The following is a 21,566-nucleotide window of genomic DNA, read 5'->3' on the forward strand; positions in this document are numbered from 1 at the left end:
TAATAACAGGGTTGTCGTGGTGGGAGATTTTAATTTCACAAATATCAATTGGCATGTCCCTAAAGTGAGGGGTTTAGATGGGGTGGAGTTTGTTAGGTGAGCTCAAGAAGCCCGTGACGGGGATTAAGAAACCAGCAGAAATAGAAACCACTTTGGAGTCCAGTATTGCTATAAACTAATAATATTTATTAGTAACTACGCAATACAGTAATATAAATGTAAATAAATCAAACAGGTTAGCAATGATTATATATAAAAGTAAGTGTGGAATATTTGTGTATGAAAACCAAGCTTCTTTAAGTCTAGGGGTAAAAAGATACAGTCTTACGATGTTGAGTAAAGTTCAGTTCAGTTCAGTTCATGGTATTTAGTTGAGTAGTGATGGAGAGAGAGAGAGAGGGAGAGAGTGAGTTGAGTCTTCAGGTGAGTTGATACTGTCGATCTTCTCGTCGTCGTCCGAAATCCTTTACAAGTCACCGACCGTGACTTTAACCAGGGGGACCGGTCTTCTGTGGTGGAGCTATCACCCAGGCGAGGGTGGACACATAGACAACTCCCCACCAGTCAACCCCTTCTCCTGAAACTGGAATAGCAACTTGGATCAATCAGCGTGATCGATCCTCCAAAACCCACTTTCTCTGCGGGCACAGCAATGCTCATTCAGTGTCCAGATCATGTGCCTGAGGTCTGTATCATCTGACTTCCTATTTATTTCACCAGGCTGAGCATCGCCTGTCATTCAAGAGTCCCTCCTTCCTTTGTCTGTAAAGGAACACAAGCAGGCAACAGGTCCTTGGAAGTAACATCAATAACCCGCTGAAAATCATAACATCGAGTGTCCATTAATTAACCCTGCCTTTGGTCACCATAGCAACCTTCGAGCTGCTCGGTGCTGTCTCCAACTCCAAACTCAGTAAAAATCCAAAGTTACTTCCAATGCCTTAAACCGTCAGTCCAACTGTTAATCTTCATCTCTCTCTCTCTGTTTTCAAAAGCAACATATCGGTGGTAAATACCTCTGTCTCTCTCTCTCCTTTCCAAACAAACCATCAATGATAAATGTCTCTCTCCATACAGTTAATAGGGGCACTCCTGGATCCCCTCACAGGGGCGTTCAAGGTTTCTTGACACAATATGTAGATATGCCTACAAGAGGAGAGGCTGTACTTGATCTGGTATTGGGAAATTAACCTGGTCAGGTGTCAGATCTCTCAGTGGGAGAGCATTTTGGAGATAGTGATCACAATTCTATCTCCTTTTCCATAGCATTGGAGAGGGATAGGAACAGACAAGTTAGGGAAACGTTTAATTGAGGTAAGGGGAAATATGAGGCTATCAGGCAGGAACTTCGAAGCATAAATTGGAAACACAGATGTTCTCAGGGAAATGTACAGAAGAAATGTGGCAAATGTTCAGGGGATATTTGTGTGGTTTTCTGCATAGGTGCATTCCAATGAGATGTTAGGGTACATGAACCGTGGTGTGCAAAGGCTGTTGTAAATCTAGTCAAGAAGAAAAGAAGAGCATACGAAAGGTTCAGAAAGCTAGGTAATGATAGAGATCTAGAAAATTATAAGAGTAGCAGGAAGGAGCTCAAGAAAGAAATCAGGAGAGCCATTCTACAAGTATGTGGAATGCATTATACAAGACATTATACAAGAGGATAAGACCTGAGAGACCTGAGAGAATAGAACCACTCAAGTGTGACAGTGGAAAAGTGTGTCTGGAACCGGAGGAGATAGCAGAGGTACTTAATGAGTACTTTGCTTCAGTATTCACTATGGAAAAGGATCTTGGCAATTGTAGGGATGACTTACAGCAGACTGAAAAGCTTGAGCATGTAGATATTAAGAAAGAGGATGTGCTGGAGCTTTTGGAAAGCATCAAGTTGGATAAGTCACCGGGACTGGACGGGATGTACCCCCAGGCTACTGTGGGAGGCGAGGGAGGAGATTGCTGAGCCTCTGGAGATGATCTTTGCATCATCAATAAGGATGGGAGAGGTTCTGGAGAATTGGAGGGTTGCAGATGTTGTTCCTTTACTCAAGAAAGGGAGTAGGGATAGCCCAGGAAATTATAGACCAGTGAGTCTTACTTCAGTGGTTGATAAGTTGATGGAGAAGATCCTGAGAGGCAGGATTTATGAACATTTGGAGAGGTATAATATGATTAGGAATAGTCAGCACGGCTTTGTTAAAGGCAGATTGTGCCTTTGTCAAAGGCTGATTGAATTTTTTGAGGATGTGACTAAACACACTGATGAAGGTACAGCCGTAGATGCAGTGTATATGGATTTCAGCACAGCACTTGATAAGATACCCTATACAAGGCTTATTGAGAAAGTAAGGAGGCATGGGATCCAAGGGGACATTGCTTTGTGGATCCAGAACTGGCTTGCCTACAGAAGGAAAAGAGTGGTTTGTAGGTGGCTCATATTCTGCATGGAAGTTGGTGACCAGTGGTGTGCCTCAGGGATCTGTTCTGGGACCCCTTCTCTTCATGATTTTTATAAATGACCTGGATGAGGAAGTGGAGGGATGGGTTAGTAAATTTGCTGATGACACAAAGGTTGGTGGTGTTGTGGACAGTGTGGAGGGCTGTCAGAGGTTACAACGGGACATTGATAGGATGCAGAACTGGGCTGAGAAGTGGCAGATGCAGTTCAACCCAGGTAAGTGTGAGGTGGTTCATTTTGATAGGTCAAATATGATGGCAGAATACAGCATTAATGGGAAGACTCTTGGCAGTGTGGAGGATCAGAGGGATCCTGGGGTCCGAGTCCATAGGCCACTCAAGGCAGCTGCGCAGGTTGACTCTGTGGTTCAGAAACCATACGTGCATCGGCCTTCAACAACCGTGATTGAGTTTAAGAGCCGAGGAGTAATGTTGCAGCTATATCAGACCCCACTTGGAGTTCTGTGCTCAGTTCTGGTCGCCTCACTACAGGAAGAACGTGGAAACCATAGAAAGGGTGCAGAGGAGATTTACAAGGACGTTGCCTGGATTGGGGAGCATGCCTTATGAGAATAGGTTGAGTGAACTCGGACTTTTCTCCTTGGAGCGACGGAGGATGAGAGGTGACCTGATAGAGGTGTAGAAGATGATGAGAGGCATTGATCGTGTGGATAGTCAGAGGCTTTTTCCCAGGGCAGAAATGACTAGCACGAGAGGACACAGTTTTAAGGTGCTTGGGAGTAGGTACAGAGGAGATGCAAGGGGTATGTTTTTCACGCAGAGAGTGGTGAGTGCGTGGAATGGGCTGCCGGTGACGGTGGTGGAGGCTCATACGATAGGGTCTTTTAAGAGACTCCTGGATAGGTACATGGAGCTTAGAAAAATAGAGATCTTGGGTAGTTTCTAAGGTAAGGACATGTTCCTCACAGCTTTGTGGGCCAAAGGGCCTGTATTGTGCTGTAGGTTTTCTATGTTTCAATGAAGACAAAACTTGAAAAATATTGTTCCCATTGTAAGTGTTCCACGCAAAGTGGACGAACCAGTCCTCACAGAGGGATCAGAGGGGGAGGGAGTGAGCAATTTCAACTTCCTGGGTGTCAACATCTCTGAGGATCTAACCTGGTCCCAACACATTGGGGGAGAGAGGGGTAATGCACAGGATCGAAATAGGGTGTGGCAAGTTGTAAAATTAGTCAGCTCCATCACGGGTCCCGGCCTCCGCGGGGTCCAGGACATCGTCAGGGAGCGGTGTCTCAGACAGGACCCCCACCACCCAGGACGTGCCCTCTTCTCACTGTTACCATCGGGAAGGAGGTACAGGAGCCTGAAGGCACATACTCAGCGATTCAGGAACAGCTTCTTCCCCTCTGCCGTCCCATTCCTGAATGGATATTGAACCCTTGGACAGGACCTCAGGAATTTTTTATTTGCTTTTCCCCCGCACTGTTTATCTTAACAGTAGACATAAACGTAACTCTTGTTACTTTACCTGTGTCAGTTTACCGCGGCCGTAAAGCTCACGCATCTCCCGACCCAGGCTGGCGACACTGAACCCCAGCTCTGACTCCAGGTGCCTTGCGAGACCGGGGGGGGCCGCGCCGTCTGGCTCCAGAGCAGACCGGTTGAAGGGGAAAATACGGTGCCCTGGGACCTCGGGCCTGCCCGCTGGGGGACCATGGGGAGACGGCATGGCCTGGATGGGGAGAGGTGGGGGTGATCTCCTCTGCCCTCAGAGGCGGAGCCTCCTGCAAACCCTCCCGGGGTTGGTGGGGGGGCTCGCCCCTGACCTACTGGGGGGGGGGGGAGGCCTGACACCCTCCGCAGCTTCTTCCGCCCCCCCCCACTCCGCCGAGCGTTCGGGAGCGTGACGCGACCCCCAGAGTAGGGCACCTCTAACAGCGGAGGCCGGCCGGAGGGTTGGGTGACAAGCCCCTGTGATGGGAGTCACCCCGCGGGAGATTGGAGTTCACCGCGGGACGGGGCGCGGATCAGTTGCCGACGGGGGTGGCGAGTCACCCGGACAAGTGCCGCACTTTGGGAGGTCAGTTGTAAAGGAGGCAGGAACGTACATGGCAAATGGTAGGGCATTGAAGAATGCTGTAGGACAGAGGGATCTAGGAATAATGGTGCATAGTTCCCTGAAGGTGGAATCTCATGTGGATAGGGTGGTGAAGGAAGCTTTTGGTATGCTGGCATTTACAAATCAGAGCATTGAGTATAGGAGTTGGGATGTAATGTTGAAATTGTACAAGGCATCGGTGAGGCCAAATTCGGAGTATTGTGTACAGTTTTGGTCACCGAATGATAGGAAAGATGTCAACAAAATTGAGAGAATACAGAGAAGATTTACAAGAATGTCACCTGGGTTTCATCTCCTAAGTTACAGAGAAAGGTTGAACAAGTTGGGTCTTTATTCTTTGAAGCGTAGAAGGTTGAGGAGAGACTTGATAGAGGTGTTTAAAATTATGAGGGGGATAGACAGAGTTGACGTGGATAGGCTTTTTCCATTGAGAGTGGGGGAGATTCAAACAAGAGGACATGAGTTGAGAGTTAAAGGGCAAAAGTTTAGGGGTAACATGAGGGGGAACTTCTTTACTCAGAGAGTGGTAGCTGTGTGGAACGAGCTTCCAGCAGAAGTGGTTGAGGCAGGCTTGATGTTGATGTTTGAAGTTAAATTGGATAGATATATGGACAGGAAAGGAATGGAGGGTTATGGGCTGAGTGCAGGTCGGTGGGACGAGGTGAGAGTAAGAGTTCGACACGGACTAGAAGGGCCGAGATGGCCTGTTTCCATGCTGTAATTGTTGTACGGTTATAAGGAACGTCGAGGTGTGGAGGGACTTCGGGGGGGGGGGGGGTCCCTGACAGCATCTGCGCGGTACTGCAGGCTCGCCTTCACCAGCAGGGTAGTCGCGTTGTGGCCATCCGAAACTCTTGTCGGGCCACGCCTGGGGTACCATGTGTCTACTTCTGGCGTCTGGTTACGGTTCGGACGCGGGGGGAGTCGGAGAGGGCGTGAGCGACGAGGAGAGGCCGGGCAGGCTCGGGTTGCTTCTTCCGGAGCAGCGGACGGGAGACTGGGTAGAGGCGCGTAAAACCAGAGGTTTGTGAGAGACAGGTGTGGATGATCTTTCTCCCCCCCCCACCCTCGGGTGGAAATGTCCACAGGGCAGAGGTTTAACGTGAGACAGGAACGGCTCAAAGGAGGTGTGTGTGGGGCGAGAATTTGTCTTTTAAAAATAAGGCTGGGAGTGAGCGTGGAACGTGCTGCCGGGGGTGGTGGTGCAGGCAGGGACGACCGAGGGGTTCGGGATGCATGGAGAACGGAGGGACACGGGCATGGGGAAGGCCAGGGGGGAGGGGATCAGATATCGTTCGCTGAAGAGGTACATTTCCTCCATCCCCACCCTCCTGACCTTTCCCCCGTTGGCCGGCGGCCCACGTCGGCAAAGAATTGCTCAAAGACGGGTGTAAACTCAACCGCGAAATTTATTTTATTATCCGGACATGGTTAAGATTTACACAGACCTTTAACGCTCCTTTGTAAAACAAATGTCATGGGAGTTCGTCAACTGTGTCTGCACACAGAGAAAAAAAGATTAAAAAGCGTAGGTACGCCGTACAGATCTCCCCGCGAGAGGGACCGAGGCACTGGTTAGTGTAGAGATCAGACCCTGAGAGACACCGGTCAGTGTACAGATCTCCCCCTGAGAGAGAGGGACTGAGAGACACCGGTCAGTGTACAGATCTCCCCCTGAGAGAGAGGGACTGAGAGACACCGGTCAGTGTACAGATCTCCCCCTGAGAGAGAGGGACTGAGAGACACCGGTCAGTGTACAGATCTCCCCCTGAGAGAGAGAGGGACTGAGAGACACTGGTCAGTGTACAGATCTCCCCCTGAGAGAGAGGGACTGAGAGACACCGGTCAGTGTACAGATCTCCCCCTGAGAGAGAGGGACTGAGAGACACTGGTCAGTTTACCGATCTCCCCCTGAGAGAGAGGGACTGAGACACTGGTCAGTGTACAGATATCCTCCTGTGAGAGAGGGACTGAGAGACACTGGTCAGTGTACAGATCTCCCCCTGGGAAAGAGGGACTGAGAGACACCGGTCAGTGTACAGATCTCCCCCTGGGAGAGAGAGGGACTGAGAGACACCAGTCAGTGTACAGATCTCCCCCTGAGAGAGAGGGACTGAGAGACACCGGTCAGTGTACAGATCTCCCCCTGAGAGAGAGGGACTGAGAGACACTGGTCAGTGTACAGATCTCCGTCTGAGAGAGAGGGACTGAGAGACACCGGTCAGTGTACAGATCTCCGTCTGAGAGAGAGGGACTGAGAGACACTGGTCAGTGTACAGATCTCCGTCTGAGAGAGAGGGACTGAGAGACACTGGTCAGTGTACAGATCTCCGTCTGAGAGAGACCGAACAGACATCCAGCAGACGACACAATCCCTCTCTGTTTCTCTCTCACACACACACACTCACGCTCACTCCCTCCCTTTCACACTCCCCTTCCCATTAACGCGAGGCCCACGAAGAGAAGGGTAGTGTCCCCGTCGGTCCCTGCCTGAGCGGGCATCTCTCCCGTCACCCGTCTCCGTCTCCCCGCCCCGCCGGCCCCCCTACTTGAGGTCCATGAACCGGATGTCCATGATGAGGCAGATGTTGCGGGGCAGCGGCCGGGGGGCGGGCGACAGCACGGTGAAGACCTGGTTCTCGGTGTCCACGGCAGTGACCACCACAAAGCCGGCCAGGCTGGCCTCCAGTAGCTGGGGGCCGGGCCGGTCGGCCGAGCTCAGGCTGAGGAGGTGGTGGGCCAGGTCCCGGCCGGGCACCACGGGCACCAGCTTCAGCTGGGCGTCCTCCTGCCGCATGCCCAGCGGCAGGCAGGAGTCGGGCACGCTGGGGGCGCCCACCCGGAAGATCTGCACCTCGGAGAAGGCCACGTCAAAGGCGTGGGGGAAGAGCCCCGAGCCGCGCAGACCGTAGAAGTACTCGCGCACCTTCTGGTCGCGCCGCTCCCGCCGGAAGTCCTTGGAGCGGCCGACGGCGCCGCCCGACTTGGGCAGCAGGGCAGTGCGCACGAAGTGAGGCAGGTCCCGCTTCAGCTCGTTGTACAGCCGCTCCTGGTCCAGCACCAGGGCCACGTCCACCTCGAAGGCCGAGGCAGCGTGCACCAGCGCCTGGTAGCCCGAGCCACGGACCCAGCCACACGTGTTGATCACGCAGCCCCCCACCGCCGCCCGGCGGTTCAGCTCACACCGCTGGTTAAAGGCCTCGGCCAGGCGGGAGGTGATCTGTGTGGAGGGGGGAGAGAGGGACAAGGGGGAGAGCGGAGGGGTGAGGGGGGAGAGAGGGGACGGGGAGGGGGAGAGATGGGACAAAGAGGGGGAGGGGCAGAGGGGGAAAGGGGAGGGGGAGAAGATGGGAAGGGGGAGAGAGAGAGAGAGGAAGGGGGAGAGGGGGGAGAGAGGGAGGGGGAGAGAGGGAGGGGGGGAGAGAGGGGGGGAGAGGGGGAGAGAGGGGGGGGAGAGAGGGGGGGAGAGAGAGGGGGAGAGAGAGGGGGAGAGAGAGGGGGAGAGAGAGGGGGAGAGAGAGGGGGAGAGAGAGAGGGGGAGAGAGAGGGGGAGAGAGAGGGGGAGAGAGAGAGGGAGAGAGAGAGGGAGAGAGAGGGAGAGAGAGAGGGGGAGAGAGGGAGGGAGAAAGAGGGAGGGAGAAAGAGGGAGGGAGAGAGAGGGAGAAAGAGAGGGAGAGAAGTATTAATAATTGATATTCCTGTATTCAGCACTTCCTCTTCATTTCTGTAACCCTCTGCCCCACTCCTGATGACCCTCACCCTGTCACAAGCCCCTGTCCCTCCCCTCACCCGGTGGTCTTAGTCACGGCCCCAGACTGAGCGGCCGGCAGGTGGGCTCAGCAGTTTGGGACAGAGTGGACAACGTGCAGGAGAGGCGGCCGAAAGCCCAGCAGAGAGAATCATGGAAAAAGGTTTGAAAGTTGTTAGCTTCAGGCAGCACGGAGACCAAAGTGCAAAGCCAAAGGTGCTGAGACGCGGACTGTCGGTGTTATATCTGAATGCACGCAGCACATGGAATAAGGTCAATAGCCTTGTGCTGCAGTTCAGAGATTGGCAGGTATGACGTTGTGAGTCCTGGCTGGAAGAAGAGGATAGTTTTGGGAGCTTGCCACGCAAGGACAGACTGTTTCGAAAAGTCAGGCAGGACGGCAGGGGGGAGAGTGGTAAAACACTAAATAATCTGCAGATGCTGGGGTCAAAGCAACACTCACAACACGCTGGAGGAACTTAGCAGGTCAGGCAGCATCCGGGAAACTGATCAGTCGACGTTTCGGGCTGGAAACCTGTGGAGGGAAGGGGCAGAGGCCCTATAAAGGAGGTGAGAAGGAGAAGGCTGGTAGGTGGGGGATGAGGAGGTTCCGCTGGTAAAGGATGAAATCAAATCCTCAGGAAGAGGCGACACAGGATCGGAAGGCGTTGAATTAAGAAATTCAAATTCGGTAGAGTTCAGAAACTGCAAGAGTGCGAGGTGGGAGTTTGACAGAGGCCTCCCGACAGCAGCCAGCCTGTGGGCCACCGACTACGATGGGAGGTGGGAAACACACGCCAGAAGGGCAAAGTTACAACACTCATGGGGGGGGTGGGGGGGCTTCGATATGCAGGTAGGTTGGGGAAAAACCAGTGCTGGATGCCAGGAGACGGGATTTGGAAAAAGCCTACGGATCAGCTTTGTTTTGAGCGGCTCGCGGTTGAGCCCAGCAGGTGACTGGGCATCGTGTAAGGAGCCGGATTTGATTGGGGAGCTTAAGGCTGAGGAACCCTTAGGAGTCAGTGACCGTAACACGATGAAATTCACCCTGAAGAGCCCACTCGGTGACCGGGTGCTGTGTAACGAGCCGGATTTGTTGATCAACAAACTCATTTGTAAGGCCAGTGATGTTGTGGGGATGGAACCGGACTCTCTCACGGTGGTGTGAAAAGACGATGCTGTCTAAGTTGCATGTCATCTTGGTCAATGTCTCCCATCCACTACATAATGTACTGGTTGGGCACAGGAGTACATTCAGCCCGGGACTCATTCCACCGAGATGCAGCACAGAGCGTCATAGGAAGTCATTCCTGCCTGTGGCCATCAAACTTTACAACTCCTCCCTTGGAGGGTCAGACACCCTGAGCCAATAGGCTGGTCCTGGACTTATTTCCTGGCATAATTTACATATTACTATTTCACTATTTATGGTTTTCTTACTATTTATCATTTATAGTGCAACTGTAACGAAAACCAATTTCCCCCGGGATCAATAAAGTATGACTATGACTTGATTCGGGAGCTTAAGGTTGAGGAACCAAGGATAGATCTGGTCCTAGGGTTGAGGTCCTGAACTGGAGGAAGGCCAAATTTGAAGAAATGAGAAAGGATCCAAAAAGCGTGGACTGGGACAGGTTGTTCTCTGGCAAAGATGTGATTGGTAGGTGGGAAGCCTTCAAAGGGGAAATTTTGAGAGTGCAGAGTTTGTATGTTCCTGTCAGGATTAAAGGCAAATTGAATAGGAATAAGGAACCTTGGTTCTCAAGGAATATTGCAACTCTGATAAAGAAGATGGAGTTGTATGAAATGTATAGGAAACAAAGGGTAAATCAGGTGCTTGAGGAGTATAAGAAGTGCAAGAAAATACTTAAGAAAGAAATCAGGAGGACTAAAAGAAGACATGAGGTTGCCTTGGCAGTCAAAGTGAAGGATAATCCAAAGAGCTTTTACAAGTATATTAAGAGCAAAAGGATTGTAAGGGATAAAATTGGTCCTCTTGAAGATCAGAGTGGTCGGCTATGTGCGGAACCAGAGGAAATGGGGGAGATCTTAAATAGGTTTTTTGCGTCTGTATTTACTAAGGAAACTGGCATGAAGTCTATGGAATTAAGGGAAACAAGTAGTGAGATCATGGAAACTGTACAGATTGAAAAGGAGGTGGTGCTTGCTGTCTTGAGGAAAATTAAAGTGGATAAATCCCCGGGACCTGACAGAGTGTTCCCTCGGACCTGGAAGGAGACTAGTGTTGAAATTGCAGGGGCCCTGGCAGAAATATTTAAAAGGTCGCTGTCTACAGGTGAGGTGCTGGAGGATTGGAGAGTGGCTCATGTTGTTCCGTTGTTTAAAAAAGGATCGAAAAGTAATCCGGGAAATTATAGGCCGGTGAGTTTAACGTCAGTAGTAGGTAAGTTATTGGAGGGAGTACTAAGAGACAGAATCTACAAGCATTTGGATAGACAGGGACTTATTAGGGAGAGTCAACAGGGCTTTGTGCGTGGTAAGTCATGTTTGACCAATCTGTTGGAGTTTTTCGAGGAGGTTACCAGGAAAGTGGATGAAGGGAAGGCAGTGGATATTGTCTACATGGACTTCAGTAAGGCCTTTGACAAGGTCCCGCATGGGAGGTTAGTTAGGAAAATTCAGTCACTAGGTATACATGGAGAGGTGGTAAATTGGATTAGACATTGGCTCGATGGAAGAAGCCAGAGAGTGGTGGTAGAGAATTGCTTCTCTGAGTGGAGGCCTGTGACTAGTGGTGTGCCACAGGGATCAGTGCTGGGTCCATTGTTATTTGTCATCTATATCAATGATCTGGATGATAATGTGGTAAATTGGATCAGCAAGTTTGCTGATGATACAAAGACTGGAGGTGTAATAGACAGTGAGGAAGGTTTTCAGAGCCTGCAGAGGGACTTGGACCAGCTGGAAAAATGGGCTGAAAAATGGCAGATGGAGTTTAATACAGACAAGTGTTGCACGTTGGAAGGACAAACCAAGGTAGAACATACAGGGTTAATGGTAAGGCACTGAGGAGTGCAGTGGAACAGAGGGATCTGGGAATACAGATACAAAATTCCCTAAAAGTGGTGTCACAGGTAGATAGGGTCGTAAAGAGAGCTTTTGGTACATTGGCCTTTATTAATCAAAGTATTGAGTATTGAGTATAAGAGCTGGAATGTTATGATGAGGTTGTATATAAGGCATTGGTGAGGCCGAATCTGGAGTACTGTGTTCAGTTTTGGTCATCAAATTACAGGAAAGATATAAATAAGGTAGTGCAGTGGATGTGATCTATATGGATTTTAGTAAGGCATTTGTCAAGGTTCCACACGGTAGGCTTATTCAGAAAGTCAGAAGGCATGGGATCCAGGGAAGTTTGGCCAGGTGGATTCAAATTGGCTTGCCTGCAGAAGGCAGAGGGTGGTGGTGGAGGGAGTATATTCAGATTGGAGGATTGTGACTAGTGGTGTCCCACAAGGATCTGTTCTGGGACCTCTACTTCTTGTGATTTTTATTAACGACCTGGATGTGGGGGTGGAAGGGTGGGTTGGCAAGTTTGCAGACGACACAAAGGTTGGTGGTGTTGTAGATAGTGTAGAGGATTGTCAAAGATTGCAGAGAGACATTGATAGGATGCAGAAGTGGGCTGAGGAAGTGGCAGATGGAGTTCAACCCGGAGAAGTGTGAGGTGGTACAATTTGGAAGGACAAACTCCAAGGCAGAGTACAAAGTAAATGGCAGGATACTTGGTAGTGTGGAGGAGCAGAGGGATCTCGGGGTACATGTCCACAGATCCCTGAAAGTTGCCTCACAGGTGGATATGGTAGTTAAGAAAGCTTATGGGGTGTTAGCTTTCATAAGTCGAGGGATAGAGTTTAAGAGTCACGATGTAATGATGCAGCTCTATAAAACTCTGGTTAGGCCACACTTGGAGTACTGTGTCCAGTTCTGGGTCACCTCACTATAGGAAGGATGTGGAAGCATTGGAAAGGGTACGGAAGAGATTTACCAGGATGCTGCTGGTTAGAGAGTATGCATTATGATCAGAGATTAAGGGAGCTAGGGCTTTACTCTTTGGAGAGAAAGAGGATGAGAGGAGACATGATAGAGGTGTACAAGATAATAAGAGGAATAGATAGAGTGGATAGCCAGCGCCTCGTCCCCAGGGCACCACTGCTCAATACAAGAGGACATGGCTTTAAGGTAAGGGGTGGGAAGTTCAAGGGGGATATTAGAGGAAGGTTTTTCACTCAGAGAGTGGTTGGTGCGTGGAATGCACTGCCTGAGTCAGTGGTGGAGGCAGATACACTAGTGAAGTTTAAGAGACTACTAGACAGGTATATGGAGGAATCTAAGGTGGGGGCTTATATGGGAGGCAGGGTTTGAGGGTCGGCACAACATTGTGGGCCGAAGGGCCTGTATTGTGCTGTACTATTCTATGTTCTATGTTCTATGAAAGAGTGCAGAGAAGGTTTACAAGGATGTTGCTGGGACTTGAGAAACTCAGTTACAGAGAAAGGTTGAATAGGTTAGGACTTTATTCCCTAGAGCGTAGAAGAATGAGGGGAGATTTGATAGAGGTATATAAAGTTATGATGGGTATAGATAGAGTGAATGCAAGCAGGCTTTTTCCACTGAGGCATGGGGAGAAAAAAACCAGAGGACATGGGTTAAGTGTGAGGGGGGGAAAGTTTAAAGGGAACATTGGGGGGGGCTTCTTCACACAGAGAGTGGTGGGAGTATGGAATGAGCTACCAGACGGGGTGGTAATTGTGGGTTCTTTTTCAACATTTAAGAATAAATTGGACAGATACATGGATGGGAGGTGTATAGAGGGATATGGTCCGTGTGCAGGGTCAGTGGGACTAGGCAGAAAATGGTTCGGCACAGCTAAGAAGGGCCAAAAGGCCTGTTTCTGTGCTGTAGTTTTTCTATGGTTCCTAACCCTCAGGAGGCAGTGATCATAACATGATGAAATTCACCCGCAGTTTGAGAAGGAGACGCTAAAGTAAAACTAAACTGCTCGGTGAATATCAGACAGGACAAGCCCCAGCCTTCAAGAGTTTACTTCAAGAATGAGAGCAGCGCCCGCCCCAGCCCTGGCTCACCCTGTTGTACAGTTTGATGTTGGTGCCGGGGGTCGTCGAGCCGAAGTGGTACACCAGGGGCGCCCGCACGCAGAAGCCCTCCTCCACGTCGGCCGGCCGCTCCACGTACAGGGCGCCCACCGTGCCGGGGACGGAGACCGAGCCCTGGCCCACGTCCAGGTCCACCAGCGTGGGCCGGCGGCCCAGCCTGACGGCGTAGTTGAGCAGCAGACGGCAGAGGGTGGTCTTGCCCACGTCAGAGGGCCCCACCACGATGACGCGGGGCCCGCGCTCACCCTCCCGTTCGGCCTGCCGCCGCATCTGCTCCAGGGCGGCGTGGCAGTTGAGGTAGAGGAGCATGGGGGTGTCGCGGGAGACATAGGCCACCTCGGGCCGGCCCCGCAGCTGCACGCAGCAGCCGTGCCAGGTGAAGACGGCGCTCTTGGAGCCCCCCGCGAAGGTGTAGGGCCGGTGTCGCGTCAGCTCGGTGCCGAACACCTCCGCCAGGCCCGACACCAGCTCCAGCTCCACCGTCTCACCCGGCTCCACCTCGAACCGCAGCTCCGTCTCCTTCTCCAGCTCGTACCGGGAGACGGGCCGCGGGTCCTGGGCCTCCTCTGCCATCCCGGCTGCTGCTGGGGACCGGGGGAAGAGAGGGGGCAACAGGTTTGCAGGGAGGGGGAGGGACAAAGATAGATTAGTCGCTGCCTCCTTCATTCCTCCTTCCACCATCCTCCCACCGTCCTTCATTCCACCTCACTCAATCCCTCCCCTCAGTACCTCACTCCATCCCTCCCCTTTCTCTTATTCCTGACCTCCCACCATTAACCCTCTCTCTCCCTTTAACACCCTCTCTCCTCCTCCCATCAAACCTCTCACTCCCCTCACTCCCTTCAACACCCTCTCCCCTCATCGAACCCCTCACTCACCTCATCACACCCTCACTCCCCTCATCAAACCCCTCACTCCCCTCATCAAACCCCTCACTCCCCTCATCACTCCCTCACTCCCCTCATCAAACCCCTCACTCCCCTCATCACTCCCTCACTCCCCTCATCAAACCCCTCACTCCCCTCATCACTCCCTCACTCCCCTCATCGAACCCCTCGCTCCCCCATCAACACCTCACGCCCCTCATCAAACCCTCACTCTCCTCGTCAAACCCTCACTCCCCTCGTCAAATCCTCACTCTCTCATCACACCCTCATCGAACCCCTCACTCCCCTCATCGAACCTCTCACTCCCTCGCCAAACCCTCACTCCCCTCGTCAAACTCTCTCCCCTCATCCAACCCCTCACTCCCCTCGTCAGCCCCTCACTCCCCTCATCAAACCCCCTACTGCCCTCGCCAAACCCTCACTCCCCTCGTCACCCCCTCACTCCCCTCGTCAAACCCTTCACTCCCCCTGTCAAACCCCTCACTCCCCTCGTCAAACCCTTCACTCCCCTCGTCAAACCCTTCACTCCCCCTGTCAAACCCCTCATTCCCCTCATCAAACCCTTCACTCCCCACATGAAACTCCTCACTCCCCCCATGAAACCCCTCACTCCGTCAAACTCCTCCCTCCCCGTCAAACTCCTCCCTCCCCTCGTCAAACCCTCACTCCCCTTGTCACCCCCTCACTCCCCTCATCACTCCCTCACTCCCCTCATCAAACCCCACTCCCCTCATCAAACCCCTCACTCCCCTTGTCAAACCCCTCACTCCCCTCGTCAAACCCTTCACTCCCCTCGTCGAACCCCTCACTCCCTCATCACACCCTCACTCCCCTCATCGAACCCCTCACTCCCTCATCACACCCTCACTGCCCTCATCACCCGTCACTCTCCTCGCTCCCCTCGTCAAACCCTCAATCCTGTCAAACCCCTCACTCCCCTCGTCAAACCTCTCACTCCCTCATCACACCCTCACTCCCCTCATCGAACCCCTCACTCCCTCACTCCCCTCATCAGACCCCTCACTCCCCCATCAACCCCTCACTTCCCTCATCAAACCCTCACTCCCCTCATCAAACCCCTCACTCCCCTCATCAAACCCCTCACTCCCCTCATCACCCCTCACTCTCCTCGTCAAACTCCTCGCTCCCCTAGTCAAACCCTCACTCCCCTTGTCACCCCCTCACTCCCCTCATCAAACCCCACTCCCCTCATCAAACCTCTCACTCCCCTTGTCAAACCCCTCACTCCCCTCGTCAAACCCTTCACTCCCCTCGTCGAACCCCTCACTCCCTCATCACACCCTCACTCCCCTCATCGAACCCCTCACTCCCTCATCACACCCTCACTCCCCTCATCACTCCCTCACTCCCCTCATCAAACCCCTCGATCCCCCATCAAACCCTCACTCCCCTCATCACCCCTCACTCTCCTTGTCAAACTCCTCGCTCCCCTCGTCAAACCCTCAATCCCGTCAAACCCCTCACTCCCCTCGTCAAACCTCTCACTCCCTCACTCCCCTCATCAAACCCCTCACTCCCCTCATCACCCCTCACAGCTCTCACTCTCCTCGTCAAACTCCTCGCTCCCCTAGTCAAACCCTCACTCCCCTTGTCACCCCCCTCACTCCCCTCATCAAACCCCACTCCCCTCATCAAACCCCTCACTCCCCTTGTCAAACCCCTCACTCCCCTCGTCAAACCCTTCACTCCCCTCGTCGAACCCCTCACTCCCTCATCACACCCTCACTCCCCTCATCAAACCCCTCGCTCCCCCATCAACCCCTCACTCCCCTCATCACTCCCTCACTCCCCTCATCAAACCCTCACTCCCCTCATCAAACCCCTCACTGCCCTCATCACCCCTCACTCTCCTCGTCAAACCCCTCGCTCCCCTCGTCAAACCCCTCACTCCCCTCATCGAACCCCTCACTCCCCCATCAACCCCTCACTCCCCTCATCACTCCCTCACTCCCCTCATCAAACCCCTCGCTCCCCCATCAAACCCTCACTCCCCTCATCAAACCCTCACTCCCCTCATCAAACCCCTCACTCCCCTCATCACCCCTCACTCTCCTCGTCAAACTCCTCGCTCCCCTCGTCAAACCCTCAATCCCCTCGTCAAACCCCTCACTCCCCTTGTCAAACCCCTCACTCCATCACACCCTCACTCCCCTCATCGAACCTCTCACTCCCCCATCAACCCCTCACTCCCCTCATCACTCCCTCACTCCCCTCATCAAACCCCTCGCTCCCCCATCAAACCCTCACTCCCCTCATCAAACCCTCACTCCCCTCATCAAACCCTCACTCCCCTCATCAAACCCCTCACTGCCCTCATCAACCCTCACTCTCCTCGTCAAACTCCTCGCTCCCCTCGTCAAACCCTCACTCCCCTCATCAAACCCTCACTCCCCTCATCAAACCCCTCACTGCCCTCATCAACCCTCACTCCCGTCAAACCCCTCACTCCTCTGTCAAACCCCTCACTCCCTTCGTCAAACCCCTCACTCCCCTCATCAAACCCCTCACTCCCCTCGTCAAACACCCACTCCCTAATCAAAACCCCCCACTCCCCTCATCAAACACCCCCACTCCCCTCGTCAAAACCCTCACTCCCCTCATCACCCCTCACTCCCCTCATCAAATCCCCCACTCCCCTCGTCAAAACCCTCACTCCCCTTGTCACCCCTTACTCCCCTCATCAAACCCCACTCCCTCGTCAAACCCCTCACTCCCCTCGTCAAACCCTCACCCCCCTCATCAAACCCCTCACTCCCTCATCAAACCCTCACTCCCCTCATCAAACCCCTCGCTCCCCCCGTCAACCCCTCATTCCTCTCGTCAAATCCACTACCCTCATTGAAAATTCTTCCCTCCCCTCGTCAAACCTCTCCCTCCCCTCGTCAAACCCCTCACTCCCCTTGTCAAACCCTCCCTCCCCTCATCACCCTCTCCTTCCCTGATCACCCTCTCCCTCCCCTCATCACCCTCTCCCTCCCTGATCACCCTCTGCCTCCCCTCATCACCCTCTCCCTCCCCTCATCACCCTCTCACTCCCCTCATCACCCTCTCCCTCCCTGATCACCCTCTCCCTCCCCCATCGCCCTCTCCCTCCCCTGATCACCCTCTCCCTCCCCTCATCACCCTCTCACTCCCATCACCCTCTCCCTCCCCTCATCGCCCTCTCCCTCCCCTCATCAAACCCCTCACTGCCCTCATCACCCCTCACTCTCCTCGTCAAACTCCTCGCTCCCCTCGTCAAACCCTCAATCCCCTCGTCAAACCCCTCACTCCCCTCGTCAAACCCCTCACTCCCTCATCACATCCTCACTCCCCTCATCGAACGCCTCGTCACACCCTCACTCCCCTCGGCACACCCTCACTCCCCTCATCACACCCTCACTCCCCTCATCCAACCCCTCACTCCCGTCAAACCCCTCACTCCCCCGTCAAACCCCTCACTCCCCTCGTCAAACCCTCTCCCCTCATCCAACCCCTCACTCCCGTCAAACCCCTCACTCCCGTCAAACCCCACTCCCTTCGTCAAACCCCTCACTCCCCTCGGCAAACACCCACTCCCTAATCAAAACCCCCCACTACCCTTATCAAACACCCCCACTCCCCTTGTCAAAACCCTCACTCCCCTCATCACCCCTCACTCCCCTCATCAAATCCCCCACTCCCCTCGTCAAAACCCTCACTCCCCTTGTCACCCCTTACTCCCCTCATCAAACCCCACTCCCTCGTCAAACCCTCACTCCCCTCGTCAAACCCTCACCCCCCTCATCAAACCCCTCACTCCCTCATCAAACCCTCACTCCCCTCATCAAACCCCTCGCTCCCCCCGTCAACCCCTCATTCCTCTCGTCAAATCCACTACCCTCATTGAAAATTCTTCCCTCCCCTCGTCAAACCTCTCCCTCCCCTCGTCAAACCCCTCACTCCCCTTGTCAAACCCTCCCTCCCCTCATCACCCTCTCCTTCCCTGATCACCCTCTGCCTCCCCTCATCACCCTCTCCCTCCCCTCATCACCCTCTCACTCCCTGATCACCCTCTCCCTCCCTGATCACCCTCTCCCTCCCCCATCGCCCTCTCCCTCCCCTCATCACCCTCTCCCTCCCCCATCGCCCTCTCCCTCCCCTCATCACCCTCTCACTCCCATCACCCTCTCCCACCCCCCATCACCCTCTCTCTCCCCTCATCGCCCTCTCCCTCCCCTGATCACCCTCTCCCTCCCCTCATCACCCTCTCACTCCCATCACCCTCTCCCTCCCCTCATCGCCCTCTCCCTCCCTCATCACTCTCTCCCTCCCCTCATTCCCTCCAATCCCCTCATCACCCTCTCCCACCCCCCATCACCCTCTCTCTCCCCTCATCGCCCTCTCCCTCCCCTGATCACCCTCTCCCTCCCCTCATCACCCTCTCACTCCCATCACCCTCTCCCTCCCCTCATCGCCTTCTCCCTCCCCTCATCGCCCTCTCCCTCCCCTCATCGCCCTCTCCCTCCCCTCATTCCCTCCAATCCCCTCATCGCCCTCTCCCTCCCCTCATTCCCTCCAATCCCCTCATCACCCTCTCCCTCCCCTCATCGCCCTCTCCCCTCATTCCCTCCAATCCCCTCATCACCCTCTCCCTCCCCTCATTCCCTCCAATCCCCTCATCGCCCTCTCCCTCCCCTCATTCCCTCCAATCCCCTCATCACCCTCTCCCTCCCCTCATCGCCCTCTCCCTCCCCTCATTCCCTCCAATCCCCTCATCGCCCTCTCCCTCCCCTCATCGCCCTCTCCCTCCCCTCATCACCCTCTCCCTCCCTCATTCCCTCCAATCCCCTCATCACCCTCTCCCTCCCCTCATTCCCTCCAATCCCCTCATCACCCTCTCCCTCCCCTCATTCCCTCCAATCCCCTCATCACCCCCCTCCTCCATCCCCTCATTCCCTCCACTCCCCTCATCACCCTCTCCCTCCCCTCATTCCCTCCAATCCCCTCATCACCCTCTCCCTCCCCTCATTCCCTCCAATCCCTCATCACCCTCTCCCTCCCCTCATTCCCTCCAATCCCCTCATCACCCTCTCCCTCCCCTCATTCCCTCCAATCCCCTCATCACCCTCTCCCTCCCCTCATTCCCTCCAATCCCCTCATCACCCTCTCCCTCCCCTCATTCCCTGCAATCCCCTCATCACCCTCTCCCTCCCCTCATTCCCTGCAATCCCCTCATCACCCTCTCCCTCCCTCATCACCCTCTCCCTCCCTGATCACCCTCTCCCTCCCTCATCCCTCATCCTCCCCTCTCCCTCCCTCATCCCTCCCCTCATCCCTCCAATCCCCTCATCACCCTCTCCCTCCCTCATCACCCCTCTCCCTCCCTCATCACCCTCTCCTCCCTCATCCCCTCTCCTCCCCTCTCCCTCCCTCCCCTCATCACCCTCTCCCTCCCCTCATCACCCTCTCCCTCCCCTCATCCCTCTCCCTCCCTCATCACCCTCTCCCTCCCCTCATCGCCCCTCTCCCTCCTCCCCTCACCCTCTCCCTCATCCCCTCATCCCCTCCCTCCCTCATTCCCTCCAATCCCCTCATCACCCTCTCCCTCCCCTCATCCCCAATCCCCTCATCACCCTCTCCCTCCCCTCATCACCTCTCCTCCCTCATTCCCTCCAATCCCCTCATCACCCTCTCCCTCCCCTCATCCTCTCCCTCCCCTCATCCAATCCCTCATCACCCTCTCCCTCCCTCATTCCCTCCAATCCCCTCATCACTCCCCTCATCCCTCCTCCCTCATCAGCCTCTCCCTCCCCTCATTCCCTCCAATCCCCTCATCACCCTCTCCCTCCCTCATTCCCTCCAATCCCCTCATCACCCTCTCCCTCCCCTCATCACCCTCTCCCTCCCCTCATCAGCCTCTCCCTCCCCTCATTCCCTCCAATCCCCTCATCACCCTCTCCCTCCCCTCATTCCCTCCAATCCCCTCATCACCCTCTCCCTCCCTCATCACCCTCTCCCTCACCCTCATCACCCTCTCCCTCTCCCTCATTCCCTCCAATCCCCTCATCACCCTCTCCCTCCCTCATCACCCTCTCCATCCCCTCATCACCCTCTCCCTCCCTCATTCCCTCCAATCCCCTCATCACCCTCTCACTCCCCTCATTCACCCCTCCTCCCCTCCCTCATTCCCTCCACCCATCCCCCTCACCCTCCACCCCCCCTCATCACCCCTCCCCCTCATCACCCTCTCCCTCCCCTCCACCCTCACCCTCTCCCTCCATTCCCTCCAATCCCCTCATCACCCTCTCCCTCCAATCCCCTCATCACCCTCTCCCTCCCCTCATCACCCTCTCCCTCCCCTCATTCCCTCCAATCCCCTCATCACCCTCTCCCTCCAATCCCCTCATCACCCTCTCCCTCCCCTCATTCCCTCCAATCCCCTCATCACCCTCTCCCTCCAATCCCCTCATCACCCTCTCCCCCCTCATCACCCTCTCCCTCCCCTCATTCCCTCCAATCCCCTCATCACCCTCTCCCTCCAATCCCCTCATCACCCTCTCCCTCCCCTCATTCCCTCCAATCCCCTCGCCTTTTCGCTCACCTGAACAACGCGCCTCCACCACGACCCCTCTTGCCTCACTTCCTGTTTCCGGTCCGCCCCCCCTTGGAAACCGTTGCCGTGGACACGATCGCGCTCCGCCGGTCGCACGACGCTGCCCTCGTACCCTAAACTATTATTTTACTCCAACACAAGGGCCTACACCGGCGTCGCTCCCCTGATGAAGCGGTTAACCTGAACCTTATTTTTTATTTCACTTCAGTCAGACGGCGATTCCGCTCGATTTGAGCGGAGCCAGTCAGGGCCGCGGCCGCACGTCACGTGAAGAGGGCGCCGAATCAATGGCGGCGTCACGGACGTCACTCTCGTATCACGTGAATGCGACGCCGAATCATTGGCGGCGACAGGGGGAGGTCGCTCTCATGTCACGTGTAGGGGGCGCCGGGGCTTTGGCGGCATCAGGGGAGGTCACGCTCGTGTCACGTGTAGGGGGCGCCGGGGCATTGGCGGCGTCAGAGGAGGGGGTGCTGGTGTCACGTGTAGGGGGCGCCGGGGCATTGGCGGCGTCAGAGGGAGGTCGCACTCGTGTCACGTGTAGGGGGGCGCGGAGACATAGTCGGCGTCGGGGGGGGGGTGTCGCGCCCGTGTCACGTGACCAATGAGTAATCCCCGGGGGAGTTGAGCAACGTACGCAAAATGTCCAAAGTTCCAAAGTTCA

General features: G+C 54.6%; 1 protein-coding gene across 2 annotated transcripts; it reads right to left on the minus strand.

Annotated features, from left to right (window-relative positions):
- Positions 1-5,925: 5,925 nt before the first annotated feature.
- On the minus strand, positions 5,926-21,162 carry clp1 (cleavage factor polyribonucleotide kinase subunit 1). Of its 2 annotated transcripts, none has more exons than XM_072250983.1 (3): positions 20,891-21,162; positions 13,391-14,001; positions 5,926-7,754 (listed from the first exon to the last, which is right to left on the minus strand). In XM_072250983.1, the coding sequence occupies exons 2-3, from the start codon at positions 13,991-13,993 to the stop codon at positions 7,080-7,082; spliced, it is 1,278 nt and encodes a 425-aa protein (XP_072107084.1). In that variant the 5' UTR covers positions 13,994-14,001; positions 20,891-21,162; the 3' UTR covers positions 5,926-7,079. The 2 variants fall into 2 exon arrangements, with proteins under 2 accessions (XP_072107084.1, XP_072107083.1); XM_072250982.1 differs by having other exon boundaries at positions 13,391-14,004.
- Between the last annotated feature and the right edge of the window lie 404 nt (positions 21,163-21,566).

The sequence above is a fragment of the Mobula birostris genome, unplaced genomic scaffold (genome assembly GCF_030028105.1).
Source record: "Mobula birostris isolate sMobBir1 unplaced genomic scaffold, sMobBir1.hap1 scaffold_892, whole genome shotgun sequence".
Lineage (NCBI taxonomy): Eukaryota > Metazoa > Chordata > Chondrichthyes > Myliobatiformes > Myliobatidae > Mobula > Mobula birostris.

Coding starts and splice junctions, on each gene's coding strand:
- clp1 (XM_072250983.1), bottom strand. CDS start 13,993: ATGGCAGAGGAGGCCCAGGACCCGCGGCCCGTCTCCCGGTACGAGCTG. Junction 7,755..13,390: donor ACATCAAACTGTACAACAGG/GTGAGCCAGGGC, acceptor CCCTCCACACAG/ATCACCTCCCGCCTGGCCGA.